Source organism: Triturus cristatus, chromosome 8 (assembly GCF_964204655.1).
Source record: "Triturus cristatus chromosome 8, aTriCri1.1, whole genome shotgun sequence".
In the NCBI taxonomy this organism is placed as follows: domain Eukaryota; kingdom Metazoa; phylum Chordata; class Amphibia; order Caudata; family Salamandridae; genus Triturus; species Triturus cristatus.
The window spans coordinates 1551816268-1551840215 of NC_140591.1; the positions used below are offsets into that span (position 1 = coordinate 1551816268).

The following is a 23948-nucleotide window of genomic DNA, read 5'->3' on the forward strand; positions in this document are numbered from 1 at the left end:
TGGGAGGAGGCGGAATGGGAGTTGGGGGAATGGGAGGAGGGGGAATGGGAGGAGGGGGAATGGGAGGAGGGGGAATGGGAGGAGGGGGAATGGGAGGAGGGGGAATGGGAGGAGGGGGAATGGGAGGAGGGGGAATGGGAGGAGGGGGAATGGGAGGAGGGGGAATGGGAGGAGGGGGAATGGGAGGAGGGAGGAGGGGGAATGGGAGGAGGGAGGAGGGGGAATGGGAGGAGGGAGGAGGCGGAATGGGAGGAGGGAGGAGGCGGAATGGGAGGAGGGAGGAGGCGGAATGGGAGGAGGCGGAATGGGAGGAGGGAGGAGGCGGAATGGGAGGAGGGAGGAGGGAGGAGAGGGAGGAAGGAAGGAAGGAGGGAGGAGAGGGAGGAAGGACGGACGAGGAGGTGTATACACCACTGAGTACACCGAGCCCGGTGACTCCGTCCTGAGCCCAGTGACTCCGTCCTCTTCCCTTGTGACCCCGAGGGACTCCCGGCGTCAGAACTCCACCTGCGCTGCCTCGGCGACGGCGAACGCCTCCTCGACGGCGAACGCCTCCTCGACGGCGAACGCCTCCGACAGGTCCTCGACATCGGGGATTCCCTCGACGGTGACCTTCTCTTTGTCGACGGCGACCTCGCCTCGACGGCGAGCGCCTACGCCGGGACTGGTCTCGACGCCGATGACTCGACAGAGAAGTCGACGGCGTCGACGAAGATGCTACTGTCGTCGACGGCGGACTGCTCAGCTCCCTCGACGGCAAGCATCAACGCCGTTTCTCCCCAGAGCCCTGGGGAGACAGTGAACAGACTGCAGCCATCCCCCTCGACGCCGTAGTCGACGTAGAATGGGGACGTTTGCTGGGCTTCCTGCCCCTGGAGAGCCCCCCAGGGGCCTCAGCATGTCCTGACCCACCTTGTGCCCTCAGCCTTCTGTCCTCCAGGCCTTGGAGCCTGATCTTCATCCTTTCTCTCAGGGTCCTGACTGAGAAAGATTGACAAATGTCACACTCCTCTGGGACTGGGGAAGGCAGACGATGCACACCCTGTGTGGGTCTGACTTTGCCTTCTTTCTCTCGCACTCTGGGCCCTTGTCAAACAGGCCAGGCATGTTGACAACACAGAGCACACACAAGAAGGAAGGCAACAAGGTACGTAATAAGCACTTGAAAAGTGAACAAATACCAAATAAACCCTTGAAAAGGGAGAGCTCAATGCTCCAGGGTCCTGCTAGCAGGAGCCGGAAAAAAGAACTGAAAGTAAAAGGGACCTGCTGTGCATTCTGGGATACTGGAAAAGTTCTGGAAAGTTTTCTTAAAGGCACAGTATCCTGTTCTGAGCCACATAATGGCAGCCTATGGGGCTTGTCTGTTCATTCCTCCCTCTCTATCATTCCAGAGGCTTTTGCAGGTAGAGGCAGGTTTGTCTCTGTGGAAAAAGCTGGGCAGGCAGTGCTGTTGGTGGATGTTGGTGGAATTTTCTAGTTGAAGTACTGGACAGTGTAGCCTGTGGATATAGGCTGCATTATCTGTCTTTGAATTTTCTCTTAAGTGTAGATGCATGTCTGCATGGCTTGACAACTTAAGAGATTATTTTTATTGCTCCGGGGTCCACGCACATGGGCGGGACTATTCACTAGATTATGACTATACACAGAGATCCCCTACTACAGAACCTTATATCTAAAAAAAAAAAATTAAAAAAAAAAAAAAAGACTCCAATTTTTCAGTACCAACTCTTCCACCACCCCTGCCTCCAAATTTATATACACCTATAGAACAAGTTACTTACCTTCGGTAACTTGTTCATCTGAAAGAAACACGTTAGTTAGATTCCTCACCTTAGAATAGATACCCAAGCAATACCATACCCGGTGGTGGGTCTGCAAACCAAGATCACACCAGAAAGTCCTGGAGGACAGAACGGCCAAAGAAGCCATCCCTCCGGACTTGGCTGTCAAGGCAATAATGCCTGGCAAACGTGTGAAGCGAAGCCCACGTTGCCGCCTGACAGATGTCCTGCAAAGGGACACCCCGTCCCAAAGCAGTAGTAGCCGCCGTGGCCCGAGTAGAATGGGCGCGCAGCCCAACAGGAGGGTCCTTTTTTGCCAAGGAATAACAAATTTTGATGCACAAAACGACCCACCGAGAGATGGTCCGTTTGTGCACAGCTTTCCCCTTCTTAGCACCCACGTATCCAACGAAAAGTTGGTCGTCCACCCGGAACTGCTTTGTGCGGTCCAGATAAAAAGAGAGCGCACGTTTTGGGTCCAGACGGTGGAGCCTCTCTTCCTCTTTGGAAGGATGCGGAGGCGGAAAGAAGGTGGGCAAGGTGACAGACTGCCCAAGATGAAAGGGGGTCACCACTTTCGGAAGAAAGGAGGGACGAGGCCGGAGGACAACCTTGTTCGGATGAACAGAGAGAAAAGGAGGCTTTGATGATAAAGCCTGGAGCTCACTCACCCGTCTAGCCGAGGTGATGGCTACCAGAAAAGCAGTCTTAAGCGTCAGCAGACGAAGAGGACAATTATGAAGAGGCTCAAAGGGAGCGCACATTAGAAATGTGAGAACAAGATTCAAGTTCCACTGAGGCATTACAAAAGGGACAGGAGGGAACGTGTGAGTAATGCCTTTTAGAAAGCGTGTAACAACAGGGGACTTGAAAAGAGAAGGCTGATCAGGAAGCCGCAAGAAGGCGGAGATGGCAGCAAGATAACCTTTCAAGGTGCCCAGGGCAGAGCCCTGCCGGGCCAAAGAAGAAAGAGGAGAACCTCAGAAAGAGGGGCGGAAAGGGGATCCACAGCCTTTGCTGTGCACCATGCCACAAATTTGTTCCACCGGCAGGCGTATACCGTCTTTGTGGAGGGACGCCTGGCTGCCAGAATGACATCACAGACTTCAGGAGGCAAGTCAAATGGCATCAACTGCCGCTGCTCAATCTCCACGCATGGAGGTAGAGGCTGGACAGGTTCGGGTGGAGGACCGTCCCCTGCTGCTGCAACAGAAGATCCTCCCGAAGGGGCAGACGTATCGGAGGATCGGTCAACATACTGAGTAGCTCGGGATACCAGTACCTTCGTGCCCAATCCGGAGCCACCAAGATGACTTGGGCCCGGTCGTGCCTGATCTTCTTCAGCACTCTGGGCAGAAGTGGTATAGGCGGAAAGGCGTACAACAGACCGCAACTCCACTCGCGACGAAAAGCGTTTCCGAGCGAGTGCTGCCTTGGAAATTCCAACGCGCAGAACTGCTGACATTGCGCGTTCTCTTCGGTGGCGAATAGATCTAAGCAAGGCTCTCCCCACTGCAGAAAGAGACCTTGCGCCACTTCGAAGTTCAGACGCCATTCGTGATCCATCATGCACCGGCGGCTGAGTTCGTCTGCTCTGGCGTTCAGAGAGCCTGCCAGATGTTGAACCACTAGGGTGACGCCCTGGTGTTCCAGCCACGTCCAGAGGCGCAGAGCCTCCTGACAAAGGGTCCACGACCCCACCACGCCCTGTTTGTTGCAATACCACATGGCGGTGCTGTTGTCCGTGAACACCTGCACGACACTTCCCCTGACAGAGGGAAGGAAGGCTTTCAGTGCAAGTCGGATCGCTCTCAACTTCAACAAGTTGATGTAGAGGCGAGACTCCGCCGGAGACCAGAGGCCTCTGATCTCCGCCTCTCCCATATGGCCACCCCATCCCAGGAGGGACGCATACGTCACTACGACATGCTCCGGTTGGGGAAGGGAGAGGCTCTTGCCCGTGACCCAATCGCGGTCTGTGAGCCACCACTGCAACTGCTGTGCAGTGCCCTCCAAGATCAAGACATGGTCGGACAGGTTGCCGTGATGCTGGGCCCACTGAAACTTCAGGTCCCACTGCAGAGCCCGCATGCGCCGCCTGGCGTGATGCACTAGTAGGATGCAGGAGGCCATCAGCCCCAGAAGCCGCAACACTAGCCTGACCAAAACCCAGGATAGAGGCCGAAAGATGGGAATCAGGGCCTGAATATCCCGGACCCGCTGTTCCGGCGGATAGACCCCGGAACTGCGCCGAATCGAGAACCGCTCCGATGAAGAGGAGCTTCTGAGAGGGACTCAGGTGTGACTTCGGCACGTTGATGGAAAACCCCAGCAAATGCAGGAGATCCGCCGTAGTCTGGAGGTGGGAGACGACTGCCTGGGGCGAGCCCGCCTTCAACAACCAGTCGTCGAGATAGGGGAAGACTGGAACCCCTGATCTGCGCAGATGAGCTGCGACCACCGCCATCACTTTCGTGAACACCCGAGGGGCACTGGTAAGGCCGAAGGGGAGCACGGTAAACTGAAAGTGCTCTTGACCCACCGTGAACCGCAGGTAACGCCGGTGGGCCGGCAGGACGGGGATGTGGAAATATGCGTCCTGCAAGTCCAACGTTATCATCCAGTCTCCAGGGTCTAGGGCAGCTAGAACCTGAGCCAAGGTTAACATCTTGAACCTCTCCTTCCGGAGGAAGGCATGGACGTTCCGGAGGTCCAAGATAGGGCGTAGGCCCCCTTTGCCCTTCTTGGGAACCAGAAAGTAGTGGGAATAACAACCACGACCTACTTCTGGGCTCGGAACGCGCTCGACGGCCCCCTTAGCCAAGAGGGCCGAAACTTCCTCGTGGAGAAGATTCAAATGATCCCCCGAGATACGGTGGTGCTGCGGTGGCATGGCTGGAGGGGTCGTCTCGAAGGGGAGGGAGTAGCCCCTTCGGACGATTTGCAGCACCCACCTGTCCGAAGTGATGGACCGCCAGTGGAGCAGGTGATGGCGAACTCTGCCGCCCACTGGCGTGGAATGGGCCTGAAAGCTCGGACTAGGAAGGCTTTGAGGCGGATGCTGCCGGGGTGGATGTGGGCTGACCGCGTCGTCCTCCAGAACCGCCTCGGCGGAAACCGCGACCGCGCGCAGGTTGGTTCTGCGGCTGGTGGCTAGGCGGATGTGAGGAGGCACCCCTTCCTTGGCCACGAAAGGGGCGAAAGGCGGAAGTTTGCGACCGCGGGGCCGAGAGGCCCAAGGACTTGGCCGTAGCCTGGGAGTCCTTAAAGCGATTCAGCGCACTGTCCGCTTTCTCACCAAAAAGGCGAGTGCCATCAAAGGGCATGTCCATGAGAGTGCTCTGGACATCACCCGAAAAGGACGTGGACCGCAGCCAGGCGTGACGTGTAAGCGCCACCGTGGTAGAAATCGCCCTACCCAGCGAGTCCGTAGTGTCAAGCCCACATTTGATAGCATGTTGTGCTGCATCCCTCCCATCGGCCAGAGCCTGGGAAAGTCGTGTCTGGACCTCCTCCGGACACAAGGGCAGCACGTCCTCCACCGTATCCCACAGAGAGTGGGAATAACGGTCCAAAAGACAGGCGGTGTTCAAGGACCGCAGGCCCAAACTAAGGGAGGAGAACAGCTTTTTGCCAAACTGTTCCAGTCTCTTGGAATCCCGGTCCGGCGGAGCGGTCGGGAAAGAGGATTGGGAGGTAGAAGCCTGGATAACCAGGCTCTCGGGGGTAGGGTGTTGGGACAGAAAACTGGGGTCACCCGGAGCAGGGCGGTGGCGCCTGGCGACGTTCCTGTCCACAGGAGGAACTGTGGAGGGCTTGGACCAGGTGCCCTGCAGAACGTCAATGAGGGCCTCATTGAATTGCAGCAGAGGCTCAGTGGAGCTTGCTGCAGACTGAAGCACCTCAGTGAGGACGTTAGTTCTCACAGCCACGGCAGGTAGCTGGAGCCCAAGGGCTGCGGCCGCTTTGCGCAGCACCACAGAGAAAGCAGCACCCTCCTCCGAAGCCACAGTCGGAGGAGAGATGAATCCAGTGTCTGGAGAGGTATCCAGACCACTGGCCTCCCCCAGTTCATCTGCCCAGTCCTGTGACAGCTGAGCCTGAACGGCCATAGGATCCTCGGACCCCTCCCATTCGCCCCCGTCATCCGAGTCCTCGTAAACAGGAGGAAGGATCGGAGCCGGACGATAGACATAATGTGTCTCCAGCGGTGCCGAACGCGGCGTACATCGACGCCGGGTCCGGAGCGGGGCTGAAGTGGGGCACGACGCCGAGCGGAGCCGGCGTCGGAGGCATGACGAGGTCGACCAGCGTCGGCGGGGACGGGTCCCTCGGGCACTTGCGGCGTCGAGGCCGGAGCCGGCGCCGGAGCCGCCGGCACGCAAGGTTGCCCAGTCAGGTCCGCGGGGCCCGAAGGCGCGCCAGCGGGAGTCGACGGCGGAGCCAGGTTCCTCATGGCCGAGAGGAAGGCACTGACTTCCGCCGGCGTCGCGTCAGTCCCAGGGACCGGCGGGTATGGGGACTTGCGCGGCGCCTGCAGCTCCGCTGGAGCCGCGGGGGTGGAACCACCCTGACCCTCGGCCGAGTCGCGCGACCGGCGAGGGGAGTCCGAAGAGCGGTGTCGCCTCTTGGACTTCTTGGAGTGCTTCGACTTGCCCGAAGACTTGCAGCCAGACGATCGATGATGACGTCGGCTGCGGCTCCGCGACCGATCCTTGGACCTCCTCCTGGACCGGGATCGCGAGGGGCGCGGAGCCGAGTGGCGAAGCTCGAGAAGCTTACGGGACCGCTCCAGTCTAGCCTTCGAGGTCAGGGCCTTGCAGTCCGAAGACGACTCCGCATCGTGGTCGAGGCCCAAACAGTAAAGGAACCGGCGGTGATGATCCGTAACCGACATCAAGCGGTTGCAGTCAGCACAGGCTTTAAAACCAGGCATCCTACCGGCACCGGGGTCGAGACAAGATCAAAAAACTTAGTCAAAAAAGACTAAAAGGGGTAGCTCTCCCGGATCTGCGCTTACTGGTGCGGAAAAAAGAAGAACTGACGTCAGCGCGCGAGGGCGGAGTCTAAGTACTCCGACGACGTCATTCCGGCGCACGACGCCGACGACGGACGCGGAGCCGCAGACGACGCCTAGCGACGCGCAAGGGGTATTGCTGACGAAAAATCATCCGGATCCAGTCTGACGCCTGGGGATATTCTAAGGTGAGGAATCTAACTAACGTGTTTCTTTCAGATAAACCAAATCCATCCCTTTCTTCCCTTTCCCCATCGTACTTTCACAACATGGGCAGCTTTATTTGTCCAGGGAGTCCAGGTACTCTTTTGCTTTTATCTCCGATGAGAAGCATCGCGTAATGCCCTGATTAATCACTTTCAGTTGTGCTGGATTAACAAGATAGACCTGGATTCCTTTATCCTGGAATGGTTTTATGAGCTGTCTCAAGCTCCAGCGCCTTTCCACTGTTACGTTGGAAAAATTGAGTCGAACAAAAAATGTGACCCCTCCACTTGATCTTTTGGCATCAGGCCTTGCTTTATCAAATATAGCTTGCCGCAGGAGATAGTTCCCAAAAAAATCTAATATAGCTCGTGGTCTATCACCCTCTTTTGGCGGTGTTCGGAGTTAAAGCGGAATGCGATGCGCTCTTTGGATTTCCGCTGCCCAATTCCACTCCGATAGTTCGGGAAAAGCCACCTTAAACATTTCAATTATACGACCTCTAGTGTCCGACCCCTCTAAATTCTCCTGAACCCCCAGCACTCCGAGATTATTTCTCCTTCAAATTCTTCAAGTTTCCATTGAAGGTCCTTAATTTGAGCACCTTGGGCCTCCACCAGGATTATAGCACTCGTCGCATAGGCTTCAATAGCCACAAATCTCTCTTCGAGATTTGTCACTATCTCCCATATTTGAGAAAGCTTTAGACAGCTTTCTAACTACCCCCTGCATTTTCCTCATCCCCGCCTGGGCCTTCCGGCTATCTTGTCACATCTCCTCCCTGTGTGCCAGGATAGCTTGGTGTATTATATCCAAAGTGGGGGGGGGGCGGGGGCGGGGGGGGTGTACGGGTGTGTACCATCCACTACCACAGGCGCTTCATTTGCAAAAGAACCTGAAAGCGGGGTAGCTGATGAGTAATCCCATGTCAGATCTTTCCTTTCTCTATTCTGCGACCCCTTTTGTCCCAAAGATTTTTTAGCTGTTACGGGGCGATCCCCCTCGCTATCCTCAGGGTCCGATTCTAAACTACTGGCCCCCTGTGAAGTACTCAATGTCGTCCGACCATTCTGCTCCCTCTGAAACAGAAAAGAAGCAATCACTGGGCTCTTTCTCCACTTCGCCCCTATTTTTGTCTGTTATCAGCGCCTCTGCCTGAGCCCGGGCTCCAGCCATTTGCTTATCAATAAGCCCAATCCTCATGTTTTCAATCGGCTTATCTCCAGAGCTACCAATCTCCCCATTACCACATTCCTCTATTACTGCTGTAATGTCTGTAATGTCCGATTGTTCTTGGGGGCGGATGGTAACAAAGGCTATATTAGAGCCTCATGTCTAGAAGTATCTCCAGTGATGTTACTCAGACTACCATCCTCTGCGTTTACTCCATCTAGGACATCGTGAGTATTCACCGGACTCACCTCCTTCTCACAGGACCGACTCTCCACTTTCCCAAGGCTGCACCCGCTATTTCCAACCGCAAGCGTTGCGTCCACCCCAGCGGGCGATTCCCTCCTTCGCTGCAGCAGCTCCACCACCGAAGACCCAGCTGGGCGGTTTTTGGCAGAAACCCCGCCTCTTCCTCTTCTGAGCACCGGCGGGCCAGGTGAGAGCAGCCGATGTATTCGCCCGGGAGAGCCTCCCGAAACCGCAGGGGCTAGCGCACTCTCACCGCAACCCTTGCGTGCGGCTGCTGCCTTAGATGGCCCCGAAGGTGGCGACGAGTTCGGCGGCATCACCAAACCTCCTCCCACCAGCCGATGGAGCAACCGCCGCAGGCAACTTCCAATATACCGCCAGATTATTTGCGGCGCCGTTCCAGATCCAGCTCTAAGTGTCCGCACAGATTTGCAGGAGCACAGCATCAAAGATAAAGGGGGGGGGGGAGCAGAGAGACTTAATGGAGCGAATTCTTTTAGCTTTAGAAGGGTCCCATACTAAAAAATAGCCAGCACTGCCTCTTAGTACCGCAATCAACCTCCTAAGCGGCCGCCATCTTGCCCCACGGGTGAGACTGCTATTCCCATTCCAATATCATTATTAAATGCTTTTCAATGCAGTGAAATAATCTGATTTACTAAAGGGAAATGCTTCTGTATGTTAAAGAAATATGCTTTGTGGAGTTTTGAAGAGACCCATTTTTGTATAATGTTTGTTGCATAATCTACACACAATACATTATGAAGACTTGGCTCAGGCACAGACTGTTAAAGCCAAGACATACCCTTGCCTAAGACACCCTTTTAATTTGTTGACTATCACACCTCTTATACTTCACTGTCAATATCTCAACGTATCTTAAGCTGCAGTGGCTTTGGTGCATGTGTCTCCTTTGTTCAAAAGGACACAAATGTGACTTTCACTTTGTGCTCTACAGAGAGGCCAAGGATTGCATGAGCATGCTTTCGGAACACCATAATGACCCAGTGAGAGGCACTAGGAGAAACTCTGTGCTTTCAGACAATTTCGGGGCACTTAATCTTGCACCCATTATAAATCCCATCCACACCCTGAACTCACCCAAACACTTGGGAGAAATTCAGCTTGGACGATGCGCTGTACACGATTCAAAAACTGAATGACAACGTACGTTACTGAAACACATATGGTAAAGTAAAATACTCCTAGAAGCAAGATTGGATATACCATGCAACACAAAGGCAAAAAAATGAAATATAAGAGGGACTGAATTGCTGATCTGTATAACTTTTAGAGTTATTGAACATATTTGAGAAAAACTGCTTTTACCTGCGACATTAAGGGCAAGAACATAGTTTGTGTGAACCAACTACTGTTTTCACTGGACCTATCCCAAATAACCCCCTAGCCTCAGTCATTAAATCACTGTAGGCTGCTTGAAACCCGAGAGGACTGTCATGCAAAAGTCGCTTTAATACCCAAAGCGACATTTAAGTGTCCAATTAATTTTAGGAGACCCCACCCCCAGGGCACCAGTCACACAGGACTGCTTTACTCCTTACCAAAGGCCCTGGCCCGCTCCCCCTGCTGAATTCCCGGCAGGCGCGGCTCCGGGAATTTTTATTTGGGTGGGCCTAAGGTGCATTTGGGTGGGCCACTGCGGGCTCGATTTGTCGCAAAAATATCTAGCCAGGCCTGCTTCAGAGCCCTCCTTTATCTCTTCTTAGTCTTACAAGGTACAGTAAAACACTCTTTACCAAGTCTCTTTCTAAATGTTATCACTGTCAAAAAGTGTTTTTTCCATGTAATATTCCTTTGACGGGAAGAGGAGGTTTCGGAGGTGGGAGTATCGGGCAAGTGACACTTCTCGGGCTTCCTCTGTGCGAGCCTTCAGGGAGAATCCCTCTTCATTACTACCTCCACCTGACCCCGGACTCTGCAACGCACTCCCTTACAGGCTCCATCTGTGCGAGCCTTCTGGGAGAATCCCTCTTCATTACTACCTTCACCTGACCCCGGACTCTGCAGCGCACTCCCTTCCAGGCTTTATTATCCACTACTCCTCTTCAGTGCACCTTATCTCACAGCTGACCTTGGGCCCCAGACCCATATCAGGTACCATCGGGCTCCACTTTCATGTTTCCCGGTAAAAACATTAGTAAAATCACCTTCAAACTTAAAACATTAAATATAGCAGTAAATATAATTAGCACGCACTTTAAAGTATGTTCCACAGTAGCCCTTATGACCCGACTGCTAATTAAATAAACAAAAACAGAAAGGTCATGACAGGGCCGGCTTCAGCGCTGATGCGAAAGTTTTTTTTGGCGCTGCACCAATAACTTCTTTCTCTGTAAATACCTTTACTACCACGTTCCAACAGTGCCCCTCATCCCTCCATGGCCCCCCCTATTGACCTCCTCCTCAGATTCCCTCACTGCCACACACCACGAGTGCCCCTCATCGCTCCCTAGCCCCTCCCCCTCATGACCTCATCCTCGGATTCCCACACTGTCACTCTCCACCAGTGTCCCTCATCTTTCTGTAGCCCCTCCGCCTCATGACCTCCTCCTGAGACTCCCCCACTAACAACCTCCACCAGTGCCCCTCATCTCTCCCTAGCTCCCCCCTAAACCCCATGACCCCTTCCTCGGATTCCCTCACTGCCACCCTCCAACAGTGCCCCTCATCTCCCCATAGCCCCTCCCCCTCATGACCTCCTCCTCAGATTCCCTCACTGCCACACACCCCAAGTGCCCCTCATCTTTACGTAGCCCCTCTCTAATATGCATTTCATTTGTTGTACAGCGCTATTCATATCAGTGTAGTGTGTGTCTACTTTACACCACGCACACATTATACAGAGAAAATTAATCATACAAGTATGTAAATCAGTCTACAGGGAATGTCACATAAGCCAATGAAGATTACAAGGTGTAGGAATCACATGTCATCCATGCTGGTGGGCAGTATATTTTAAGAGGGTTTGGTCTGGGGAAACACAACCTTAGGATTTAAAGAGTATTCCATGGGGGTCAACTTTACTGATAAAAATGTATATCTGCCCAAACAAACTCATTTTAGCAACATTAGAATAATGAAAGACTGAGGAAGTTTTAAGTATATCACAAAACAAAAAAAGGAAAGTTCTAACTACACCATTCAGGTTTGTATGCAGCTCTTTCATGACAGTTCATTGGTCACTGTCCTATGTTAAGATTGTAACTTCTGAACTGCAAGTAACACAAGGATCTCTGTGACAAAGGCAGTAACCCACTGAGCTATCCACATAAAGGAATATGCTACTTACCAGTATGCATCTGTTCTTGGCATGTAGAGCTGCAGATATATACACTGTGCATAGATCGCCATCTGGTGTTGGGCCTGGATGTTTGCAGTTGCGGCGACCACCGGTATCCGTTGCAGTGGTTTGAAACAGTGTCTTTAGTACAGCCTGGCCCACACTAGCTTGTTGTTTGGAGTGCACGTCTACACAGTAATGTTTTGTGTAAGGTGTGCGGTGTTGACCATGTGGCTGCTTTGCAGATGTCATCCAAGGGTATATTCCCTAGAAAAACCATAGAAGCCCCCATCTTTCTTGTAGAGTGGGCTTTAGGTGGAACAGATAATTTTCTTTTTGCTTTGTGATATCAAATTTGTATGCACTTTACAATCCACCTAGCTATCCCTGATTTAGAGATGGGGTTGCCTTTATGCGGTGGAGAGGAGACAAACAATTGTTTAGTCTTTCTGAAAGATTGTGTTCTTTGTATGTAATAAAGTAAAGCCCTTTTAACATCAAGTGTATGTAGAGCCCTTTCCGCAACAGATTGAGGTTGCGAGAAAAAAAACGGTAATTCCACCGATTGATTGAGATGGAAGGGGGAAATGACCTTGGGCAGAAATTTTGGATTTGTGCGAAGTATCACCTTGCTGTGATGTATCTGTAGAAAGGGTTCCTGTATAGTGAACGCTTGTATTTCATTAACCCGTCTAAGGGAAGTGATAGCTACGAGAAAAGCTGTTTTCCAAGTAAGGAACTGCAGCTCACATTTATGCATTGGTTCGAAAGGTGGACCCATCAGCCTTGTAAGAACTACGTTTAGATTCCACACAGGTGAGGGTGGTGCCCTGGGCGGAATTACTCGTTTAAGGCCTTCCATGAAAGCTTTAATAGCAGCCACTCTGAACAGTGATAAATGCTGTCTGTTTTGTAGGTAAGCAGCAATTGCTGCGTGGTGTAAGCGGATGGATGAGTATGCTAGGTTACACCTTTGTAGATGGAGCAGGTAGCATATGATGTGCTGTATGGATACATCTAGGGGGTTGATTGTATTGTTACGGCAGTAAACAACAAATCTCTTCCACTTAGCGGCATAGCATGCTCGAGTGGTAGGACGTCTGGCTTCCCTGATAATGTTCATGCAATCAGGGGGAAGGTTAAGGTATACAAATTCTAAGATTTCAGGAGCCAGATCGCAAGGTTGAGCTGTGCTGGGTCCGGGTGCCTGATTTCTCCATGGTTCTGGGTTAGGAGGCACGGGGACAGGTGTAGTTTCTGATGTGGTACCACTGAGAGCTGTAGTAGTGAGGTGTACCACGGCTGCCTGGCCCATGTTGGAGCTACCGGAATGAGTGTGAGGGAGTGCTGTTGTAGCTTCCTTACCACTAATGGAATTAGCAGGAGAGGTGGAAAGGCGTATGCAAATCTGCCTGACCAGTTCATTCATATCGCATTGCCTTTGGACAATGGGTGTGGGTATCTGGCGGCGAAGCTTGGGCATTTTTTGTTTTCGTGGGTGGCGTAGAGGTCTATCTGAGGATGCCCCCACTTGTGAAAGAATGGGTGAAGAACTTGTGGATGCAGTTCCCATTCGTGCATTTGCTGAGTTTGTCTGCTGAGCAGATCTGCCACGGTGTTTTGTATCCCTGGGACGTGTTGTGCCAGGAGAATGATTTTTTGTGGGATTGCCCATCTCCATATGCTCTGTGCTAACCGAGAGAGCTGTGGAGAGTGTCCCCCCCCCTGTTTTTGAATGTAGTACATTGCAGTCATATTGTCTGTGCGAATGAGGACTGCCTTGGCTGAGATTTGTTTTTTAAACGATTTCAGGGTTAGAAAGATTGCCAATAACTCCAGATGGTTGATGTGGAGTAACTTTTGTTGTGGCGTCCATATCCCTTGCACTGTAAGGTGTAGTAGGGGCGCTCCCCAGCCAGAGAGCGATGCATCCGTTGTGAGAATTACCCGAGGAACCGGGTCCAGGAACAGTCGCCCTTTGGAAAGATTTGTGGTGTACCACCACTGAAGAGAGCGATAGGTGCGACCGTCCACCAACACCAGATCCCTCAGCCGCCCCTGGGCCTGGTTCCACTGGCGTGCTAGGCACTCTTGGAGTGGACGCATGTGGAGTCTTGCATGAGGCACTATGAAGATGCAAGATGCCATCATCCCTATTAGCTTCATAAACACTCTCGCTGGGAGAGAGTGCTGAGGAATGAATCTTTTGCGCAAGGCTTGTATGCTTGCGATTCTGGCTGAATTGGGATAGGCTATAGCTTTTGAGGTGTCTATAGTGGCACCTAGGTATTGCTTTGTGTGAGACGGTATCAGCTGGGACTTTTGGTGGTTCACCGTGAAACCTAGCTGGTGAAGTAGTTGGATGGTAGTGTGTGTATGATGCACACATTGGTTGTAGGACGCGGCTTTTATTAGCCAGTCGTCCAAGTAAGGGAAGACGTGAATGTGTTGTCTTCTGAGGTGTGCCGCCACTACTGCTAGGCATTTGGTAAACACTCTTGGTGCGGTAGTGACCCCGAAGGGGAGAACCTTGAACTGATAATGTTGGCCGTCCACTACAAATCTGAGGTACTTTCTGTGAGAAGGGTGTATTGGAATATGAAAGTATGCGTCTTTCAAGTCCAGGGTAGTGAGAAAGTCATCCTGGCAGAGGAGTGGGAGGACTTGTTGGAGTTACCATGTGAAAATGGTCTGAATGTATGTATGCATGCATTTAGGGGTCGGATGTCTAGAATGGGCCGTAGAGTCCCGCCCTTCTTTGGTATCAGAAAGTACAGAGAGTAGACCCCTAAATTTTGTTGATTGATGGGGACCTGCTCTATAGCTTGTTTTTGCAGGAGGGAGATCACCTCTTGTTTGAGCAGGATGGTATGTTCCTGTGACATTGTACGGTGCCTGGGTGGAATATTCGGGGGGGGGGGGGGGGGGGGGGGGTAGATGTTAGTTCGAGACAGTACCCTGATCGAAAAATTTGGGTCACCCCATTGTCTGATGTTATGGTCTCCCAGGTTTGAAAAAAGTCTTGTAGTCTGCCCCCGACCGGAGTGGAATGGTCTGGGGGGAGCGGGGGAAAGTCATTGTGTGGGCGGTGTGGCAGAACGGGCGGTGTTGGTTTTTCCCCTGCCTTTATTATTGTTCTCTCTATATCCACCTCTTTGATAGCCCAGTCTGAGGAGGGGAATAGTAGGACGTAGAGGCGTTATCGGCAGAGTAACCCCTTCCAGTGCCTCGAAAGGAGGAACGACGAAAGGAGCGCCTAGGAGTGTGGGACTGTAATGCTCCCATAGATTTCGCCGTATCTGTATCCTTCTTCATCTTCTCCAGGGCTTCGTCTACTTTTGGGCCAAATAAGTGTTGTTGGTCAAAAGGGTGGTTCAATATAGAAGCTTGGACCTCCGGCTTAAAGCCTGAGATTCTAAGCCAGGCGTGGCGGCGAAGCAGAACGCTGGTGTTTTTAGCCCTGGAAGCTGTGTCTGCTGCGTCAAGTGCACATTTAATAGAGGTGTTGGTAATGAGCTTTCCCTCCTGTATCAGGTCATGAGCCTTATTTTTATATCTTTCTGGGAGATGTTGCATGATAGCCTCCAGCTCATCGTAGTGCGCTCTGTCGTACCGTGCCAGCAGCGCTTGCGTATTGGCTATGCGGTGCGTTTGCCTGACGCATCTAAGAGCTTGGGCTCTTTATCGGGTGGTGGAGCCTCACCCGATGACTGATAATTGGATCGCTTCCTAGCTGTGGATACCACTAATGAGTCTAAGGGCGCAGGTCCTTTAATATAGGCAGGATCCGTGGGGGCTGCCTTATATTTTTTCTCTATTCTGGAGTTTAAGACCCTAGCCCTGACTGGGTCCTTGAAAACCTCTGCCGCATGTTTGGTCACCCCTTTAAGCATGGGTAATATGGCAGTAGATTTATCTGCAATGTCAAAAGTGTCCAGTAGGAAGTCTTCCTCAACTGGCTCACTGTGTAACTCCACCCCATGATAATGTGCCGCCCGTTGTAATAAGTGGTGAAACCCCAGGGAGTCCTCTGGTGTAGATGGCCTGGATGGATAAAGATCATCCTGAGGCATATCAGGGACATCTGGATTATGATAATCTTCCCATGGGTCTGGGGTGCCCGGAGGAGTAGGGTCCTGTGGGGCATCTGTTGGATCGTAGGATGGATCCCCTTGGTCATCAGGGTCTGGAGACTGGGTCAGAGAGCGATGAGGCAAGGGTGGAGAAGGTGGGGGCGGAGATGGGGGAGGTGGAGGAGGTGGAGAAGGTGGAGGAGGCGGAGGTGGTGGGGAGGGTACTCTGAAAGGAGATGTGGCAGAGTCCTTCCGTTTTGGCGGTGGAGGAGGAGCTGGCTTGTCCAAGTGTCTTTTCTTTGAGGACAAAGCCAAATGTCCAGTATTTGGGTTCTTTGTTAAAGTCTTTTGTCGAGGATCTGGAGTGAAAAGCTCCTCCGGCACCGAGTCGTCTGCCGGTGCCGACGTTTTCGGAGCCGACTACTTCCTTGGTTTATCCGTGCCATGCGTTTTCGGGGACTCCGATTTTTTCGGTGCCGAGGCCGGCTTCCGCACGGGAGCGTCGGTGCCGAGGGATTTATGTTTGGTCGGCACCGAGAGTCCAGATTTCGACACCGATTGCTTCGGAACAGAGCTGGGTGTGGATTTCTTCGGTGCCGAAGGGTATTTTTCGGCGCCGCCAGTCGGCTGGCTCGAGCCCGAGCCGCCGGGAGACTTATGATGCCTCTTCACCGGGCCCGAAGGTGGGGTGATGGAAGCGGTACGTTTGGTTGTGCCTAGGCCCGGAGGCGAAGGTGTAACCGGAGTCTCTTTCGGTATGGGCGCGGGAGTGGGAGGGGGTAGAGTACTGACGACCCTCTGCGCCGGTGTGATCTCCTCCACGTCGGAGTAGTCGGCCTCGGAAGCGCTGATCATGTCGTCTTCCTGTTCAGTGTGCTGCTGTCCCGAGGCCCCGATGTCTTCTCCGAAGATGTCCGGTGGAGCCGAGATCGATGAGTGCGCCATGGTGCGTCGAGCTCGTCGATCCCGAATAGTCTTTTTCGATCGAAAAGACTTGCAGGCGGGACAGTCTCGGGCCTCGTGTTCGGGAGAGAGGCAGAGGTTGCACACCTGATGTAAATCTGTGTGGGAAAATTTAGACCCACATTTCGGACACTTCTTAAGGGGAGTCCTTTCCATCGGCCGAGACCGGAGTCGAGATAGGGCCGAAGGCCGCCGCCGATGTCTGGAATCCAGGAAGTGCCGAAGAGAGAGATAAGAAGATGGTTTTGAGAATCTCGAAGGACGAGTATTACATCCGAGCCCGATGGCGGAAAAAAACTATCTGAGGATGGAGCCGAAGCCCATGCGCAGTACGGACCGAAGGAGGAGTCACCGAACTCGTGACTTCCAAACATTGTCCAAGAAGAAAAACAAACTGCAAACATCCGGGCCCAACACCAGATGGCGATCTATGCACAGTGTATAATCTGCAGCTCTCATGCCTCGAACATACAGTTCATCTGCATTTAAAAACTACTAACAGACAAATGATTGCTCTCCAGCAGGATCATTTATCACCAGCGTTATCTGGGCATTTTGTATTGTCTTATTGTTGTCCTGCATCAGCCATGATAAGGACAAAAACTGTTTAAATGAAGCGCACACGAAGTATGTGTCCTGCTGGGCCTGTGCAGATTTTTAAAAGAAAAAAGAATAGTAACACATTCTCTTACCTACTCCATTAGTCAAACTTTGTGTCACAGCCTGATGTGACAAGCAGCTGTAGGGGTCAGGAAAGGTAATAGGAATAAACAAACTTCTTTTCTCCTGCGCTGCATAGAAAAAGAAATATCCATGCAGCAGGACAGTAAGGATTTGTCGCCTTTCACCATGTGGAGATGAAGGGGTGAAAAAATAAATCCTCGTTAACATGTAAATGGTCTTTGAAAGACCTGTGAAGTACTCCGGTGGGGCTGCGATCATCTCAAAAACTGTGTGTAGCACCCGGGAAGCTGTCTCAGCCCGGGCGCGCACACACACAGACATCCCTTTGAGCCCAATGCCGTTGCGCGCCTACCTTCAAGCCCTCACTTCCAGGGCCAAGGCTCCTGTTTGGGTGGGGTGGGCCTGGCCCACCCGCTAGAACGGGGCCTGATTCCTGGCCTCCTACATCTAAATTATTTACATAAAACACCCCAGCAGCTGTCCCAAGCTGGAGGCTTCTGCACAAAATGTGCACTCACACTAAGATGTCTAAGGAGCGTGAGTGCCATCCTGCAACCAAGAGAAACTTTCCCGTCGCTCATTTGAATGAGCACTGTAAAAAGACCCCCTTTGTGCATGTTCAGTGTGCGCGCTCCACGAGAGAACCTGGGCGCTTTGAAATGGAAAGGTGCGTGCACCCTAAAGGGAACATAGCTGGCTGTACAGTCTCTGGAGAATGTACAGTATCTGGAGAATGTGCACCTGTTTTTTTTTCCGGTTGCAACCTTAATTTATCTTCAGCAACATTCGGTGCGGTGTATAGGTTCCATCCACATGTTATTCGATGCGAGTCTGGTCGATTTTCCAGATCCGTAGGTTTGGGTTCTGAAGGTGTTGTAGCGTCTGCTTTAGAGTTTAGTTGCAGAATCGAGGACTTGTGCTTTAGGCTGTGTCTTTGGACCAGATGTGAGACGTTCTGGAATCGACCGGTTGGTGCGGACCATGGCCGTAAGCAGCAGACTTTTGGGGTGTTGTTGCTGGTCTGGGTAGAGGCAGACGGGTCAAATGACTGTTTGTTGCCCTGGAGGGATGTCTTCATGCTATGCATCGGAGTCGGTGCTTTATTCTGGAGAGAAGTTACCCTCATCTGCAGCCGTCGAATGAGCCTCACTTGCTGTTTCCGGTTCCTCCAAACCGAAACTGTCCGGAGTATCTCCGATGGTGCGTTAAGATATCGGCAGTCTTCTGGCCTTCCGATCACGTAAAGTCTTTTGCAATCAGAATAACCTGCACGCGTCGCATGTTTCTTTTTGGTGATCAGGAGATAAACAGGAATTACACCTTGTGTAAATCTGTGTGTGGAAATTTGGCGTGACACAAAGGACAAAGTTTAAAAAGTGCTCCTTCCATCACCTCTTGGTTTTTGTGTCAAAAAATGTAGAAGAGAATTTACACTCCGAAGGGCGCAATCAAATAAATTCCTCCTCCGAACGACGTTTATTGTAATATTTCTAGAAATACTGATATCTTGATCAAAAACAATACAGACTATCAGAAATTATCCTAATGACTGTCAAGGAGAGGAGCACATGACTGAACCCAATGGAGGGGAAAAAAACAATTAACAATTGAGTTGATGACCATGAGCACTACAAGCAAGAGAAGGAGACACCATGCCTCGAGACTTGAGACTTCTTCGAAGAAAAGGGACCTGCATACTTCCGAGATCAACTTTAGATGGCAGACTTATACTAAGCACGTGTATCTGTAGCCACACATGCCATCAAACATATATATTGGATATAGGAAGTTACAGAAACAAAGAAGCTTTTCTTACAGACATCCACACTAGGAGAGAGGGATAACATGTTTAAGTCCACATGAAAAAGACCATTTCTATTTGAAATCAAGTGGCAAGAGCAATGCCCTTAAGTTAAAAAGAAAAAAAAAAAGAAAATGCAAGCATTTCTATTTGAAGGTGCTTATGTATCAGGGCTTTAGAACATTATAACATTTAAGCAGTAATTATGAATAAGACATACCTAGAGAATAACATCTACCATTATAATATATAAATATTTTATAGATTGTTTGAACAGCAGAATGAAAAGGAGATGGAAAAGTAGGACAGGAATAAAAGCGGCATGGATAATTTACCTTACTTCGTGCAATAAATATAAGCCCGAGACAAAAGTAAGATCTTTTCTCCTGCAAATGATCATCATTGATACAGCAATGTAAGAACTTATCAACATCATTCAACCAAAGCTGAGAATCAGAGGAGTAAAGTGTCCAATGCTGTCAAGGCATTGGACACTTCAAAACAGAAATGAGATATGAATACCCTTTACTGTAAACAAAAAGATGATATTTTTGGCCTTGGTCTGGATATTTTTTTATTTTTACATCACTAGATTTCTATGAGGCCATGTTAAGAATTCAAGGGTTCGGCTTTGAAGACGCAGCTCACCTGATGCTAGATACCTAGTGACCAGTTTGTGACACTGGTTCCAATGTCCGGCTTTGGACAGGTACAGAGCTTCCTTGTGCTTGTCACCTTCCTTCCTGGCTCGCATAGCTTTAGCTTCATGAATCCAGGAGGCAGGAACACAGAGCCTCTTTATCAGGAAGTCCTCCTTGTCGTGGGACTCTGGTGTCTGAGACAGGGCGCAGTGACGGTTCAGCAGCTCACGCACTGCCCTCTCTCGCATCCTGAAAGAGAGATCAAACATAATATAAATAATACAGAGAGAACACTTAAGATGGAGATTAACATTTGCAGCACCCTTATAAAAAAATCACTAGTATTAAGAGTTTGCACCAGTTTTCAACATCACAAGTGGCGACTTAGGCAAGAAACTGAACATCATCAACAGCAACAATATATAACCATTTGCTTTATCGGGGCACTTCTTGAAGTAATCTGAAAAAAATCTCCCGGGAATTCTTAGTCTATTGATAAGTAGTGTTAATATGTTGTTTTGAAATCACCTAAAGATCACTAATCTCCAAACACCAACACAAGCATTTAGCTCACTTAATATGCATATCAACACTAATGGTCTGTTTGCGAAAAGTGACCTGTGCATTCAACTCATGAATGATTATATAAAACCTAGTAATAATGTTGATACTGCCATCACTTTTATTGAATTAACAATGCAATGTGAGTTGCATAAATGTTTGAAGTTAACCATATATAAATTGACAAAGGATGAATAACTTACCTTGTATTCACCTACTTGTGACGTACCAGGACATTTCTCAAGAACTCAAGAGTTATTTTGCCTTTAACAATGCTCTTTGATGAAAACAATGACTCCAGCAGATTCCTTACATGAAACTTCATATCAAATGCCACACTGGAGTAGGATTTTTATTTAACAGCACTGTGGCGATACCAACACCAGATGGCGTTGTTCGGAGTACGGTATAGAGCCAGTGATAAAATGGTTCCAGGGTGATCAATGTGAAAGTGACATTGGTTCGCCCAATGTATTCCTTGGTCAAAGTCTTATGATGCAGAGAGTGAGCCAAAATAAGAAAAAAAACATTACAAAAAAAAATTACAGTTTCTGTAAGAAACGGTCTCTAAATATACTGCACCAAAGTGAGGTACAGCGTGTATGAAGTCCAAGAGTCCCCAGAGGTAGGCAGAGGTTAAAGATAGATAGAACCTTACTCTCTAAAGTGGTAGCTTGGTCGAGCAGTAAGGCAGTATCAGAGGACAGTGTTAAGCATTTTATGTACACACCCAGTCAGCAAAAAAATTAACACTCGAGAACTGAACTCTAGGCCAATTGTTGTATAAAAAATATACGGCTTTATTTCTAGAACCAAGCAAGCCTGGTACATTTAAGCATAAAAATACTTTGCAGTAATAAATTACTTGTGTGAACACAGCTCAAAATTGCTGTAGAAATTATACTGGTTTTGGTTTACAGTTAAGGAAGCAGTTTGCAACACTTAGCAGGTATAGTAGATTCAAATAATTGGGCTTTTTCAATAATTGCAAGTAAGTAACTTTTACGATACTTTTTTTTTTTTAACTCAGTGCTGGATGCCTAGATTCCGCACAGGGACATTTACTGAAAACAGTTGAGAAAATGCGTTTAGGTTATGGTTACGATTTTTAAAGATTATTTCAAGTTTTCAAAACTCCACACTTAGGCGTTTTTTTCGAAATAAAATTGTCAACGTTATTCTATGGAAGAAAAACAGGTTATCATTTTGCAGGCAAGTAAACAACTGTGGAAGTTAAGGTTCTGGGGTTAGACTCAAGGGTCCCCCAGGGTCAGTGATGCAGTGTTGTTAAACCCTCATCAGCACTAGGGTGGCCGGGTGCAGAGTGTTGAGGCCGAATGTTACCCTATGGAGGATAGGGGGTCTCCGGTTGGTGGCTGCTGGCTAGCAGGCCACATGGCTGTGGGAGCAAAGCTCCAAGGGTTTAGGTCAGGGCAAAGGGGGAAAGAAGTAGGCACCAAAAGTGCACCCTCAGCGGCACTGGGGCAGCCGGGTGCAGAGTGCTGTTTCGGTATCGGGTGCCATGTGGTTTTCTATGGAGATCCTCTGGTTTGAAGAAAGGCTGCAGGCTCTGGGATGAAGACCTTTTGGGTGCGACTTCGAGGAGTAAGTGGGGATGTCGTGGGTTGGCTAGGCACCGCTGGTTTGGGCACACTAGGCCGTGGAGCATCATGCGCAGGGTGCCTTTTTGCGTTGGATTTTCTTACCCGCTCTGGTCGCGGTGGGGGGGGGGGGGTGTCTTGTGGTTTGAGGCTGCAGGCGTCGTCTGGATGCTTGAGGCAGGTCAGGGGTTGCCGAATCTCGGGTCAGGATCGCCGGGGGGACCTCCTCGGGGTGTTCGTTTACTCGAGCTCAGGCCAGGCGGGTGCAGAGTGTGCTGGATTCGCTGCTCCTGGCTGGCACCAGAAGCTGCAGTTTAAACATGTTCGTGTTCTCGGGAGGTAGAGTCCTTGAAGTGAAGGCAGGCAGGTCCTCCGGGGTTTGTGAGGTTGCTGGCTGCAGGACACGCTGGTATTTTGCGGGAGCAGGTTCGAGGGGGAGACAGGCCTGTAGGGCTGGGGACAAGTCAGTGGGCGACGTCCTCTTGTTAGCTCTGCACGGCTCTACGGTCCTTCTTATCCTTTCTGGTGGTTTCTAATCTGAGGAAGCAAGGTTCAGGGTGCCCCCTAAATACTAAATTCAGGGGTGTTACAGGTAGGTACAGAGCAGTCCCTTCCCTGGGGTGGGTACACTCCCTATTTTGCCACTCTCCTGTGGGAGGGGGGCAGGAGCCTGTCCCTGGTTGGCTGGGTCCCCCCATCCTCAAGATGGCAGGGACTCAAGGTTGTGCTTTACCCCCGCCTCCCCCACCTGAGGGGTGGAGCTGGCAGAGGTGGGCACACCTCCCTTCCTCACTTGTTTTTCCCACCGGTTCTCCCGCATAAAGTGGGCAGTAGAACAAGTGGGGACCAGTTGCTGAAAGCAGCAAATGGTCTGGAGAGGCTCACAAAGGCAGCATATCCCCAGCATAACCCTGCCCATTCTGGGGGAGGAGGCTTGGCACCTCATCGCAGGATGTGCATTGTTTCAGGCCCCCGAGAGCAGCAGGCTCTCGACCCAGGGGTCCAGAGACATGTCTGGTGGTGGCAGCCTACGCAGCCACTCAGTCAGGTCATTAGTAGTTGGTCGGATTTCAGGGGTCAACTCTAAGATGCCCTCTGTCGTGCATCTTCCATTAAATCCCACACTGGAATCAGTGTGGGTTTAATATACTGAGAAGTTTGATACCAAAATTCTCAGTCTTCATTGTAGCCATTATGGTGTTGCGTTCGTAATGACAAACTCCCAGCACCATATACTCTTAATGGCAACACTGCACTTACAGTGCCCAGGAATGGACTTGGGCACTGTAGGGGTACAGGGCTCATGCACCTGTATCCTCACCACTGGCATAGGGCACCCAGCTAGAGGGGTGGCTGATGTATGCCAGGGCGGTGGTTTGTGGGCAAGGCCCACAGGGATGTGTGCCTTGTGGACTTCACTTTGTTCTGCACCAAGGCACTCAGTCTGCAAAGGCAGTGTGTGAGTGTTAGGGTACAGGGCCTCTGAGGGTGGCACAATGCGTGATGCAGCCCTTAGAGGCCTTCCCTGGTCACAGCGCCCTGGTACCTGTTGTACCATTTACCAGGGGCTGACATGTGGCCAGAGATGCCAATTGGGTTTAGGCTTCAATGCAGGTTTAGGGAAGGAACACAGACCCTGGGTACCTGATTGGCAGGAGCCCAGGGCACACTCAGTCAAAGAACATCAGCAATTCAGCAAAAAGTGGGAGCATACCATGCAAGAAAGAGGGCATTTTCTCACAGTTTCCTTCTCAAGGAGAAGCTGAAGGACAGTGTACGGAAACTGCAGGAGCTATTGTTAGCAATAAAAAATAAACACACCAAACACTTTCAACTATGGTTGATTAATGGAGGCAGAAGAATAGACAAGTTTTCATTACACCCAAAAAGAATAAA

The 23948-nt window shown here is 50.7% G+C and overlaps 1 protein-coding gene across 7 annotated transcripts in view; it reads right to left on the minus strand.

The window, feature by feature from the left end:
* Positions 1-23948, minus strand: part of NUP98 (nucleoporin 98 and 96 precursor) — a 791668-nt gene that overhangs the window by 108266 nt on the left and 659454 nt on the right. For all 7 annotated transcript variants that reach the window (XM_085623457.1, XM_085623456.1, XM_085623459.1 and 4 more), the window contains one exon: positions 19898-20139. In XM_085623457.1, coding sequence (XP_085479583.1) covers positions 19898-20139 — 242 coding nt within the window. The remainder of the gene's footprint in view (positions 1-19897; positions 20140-23948) is intronic.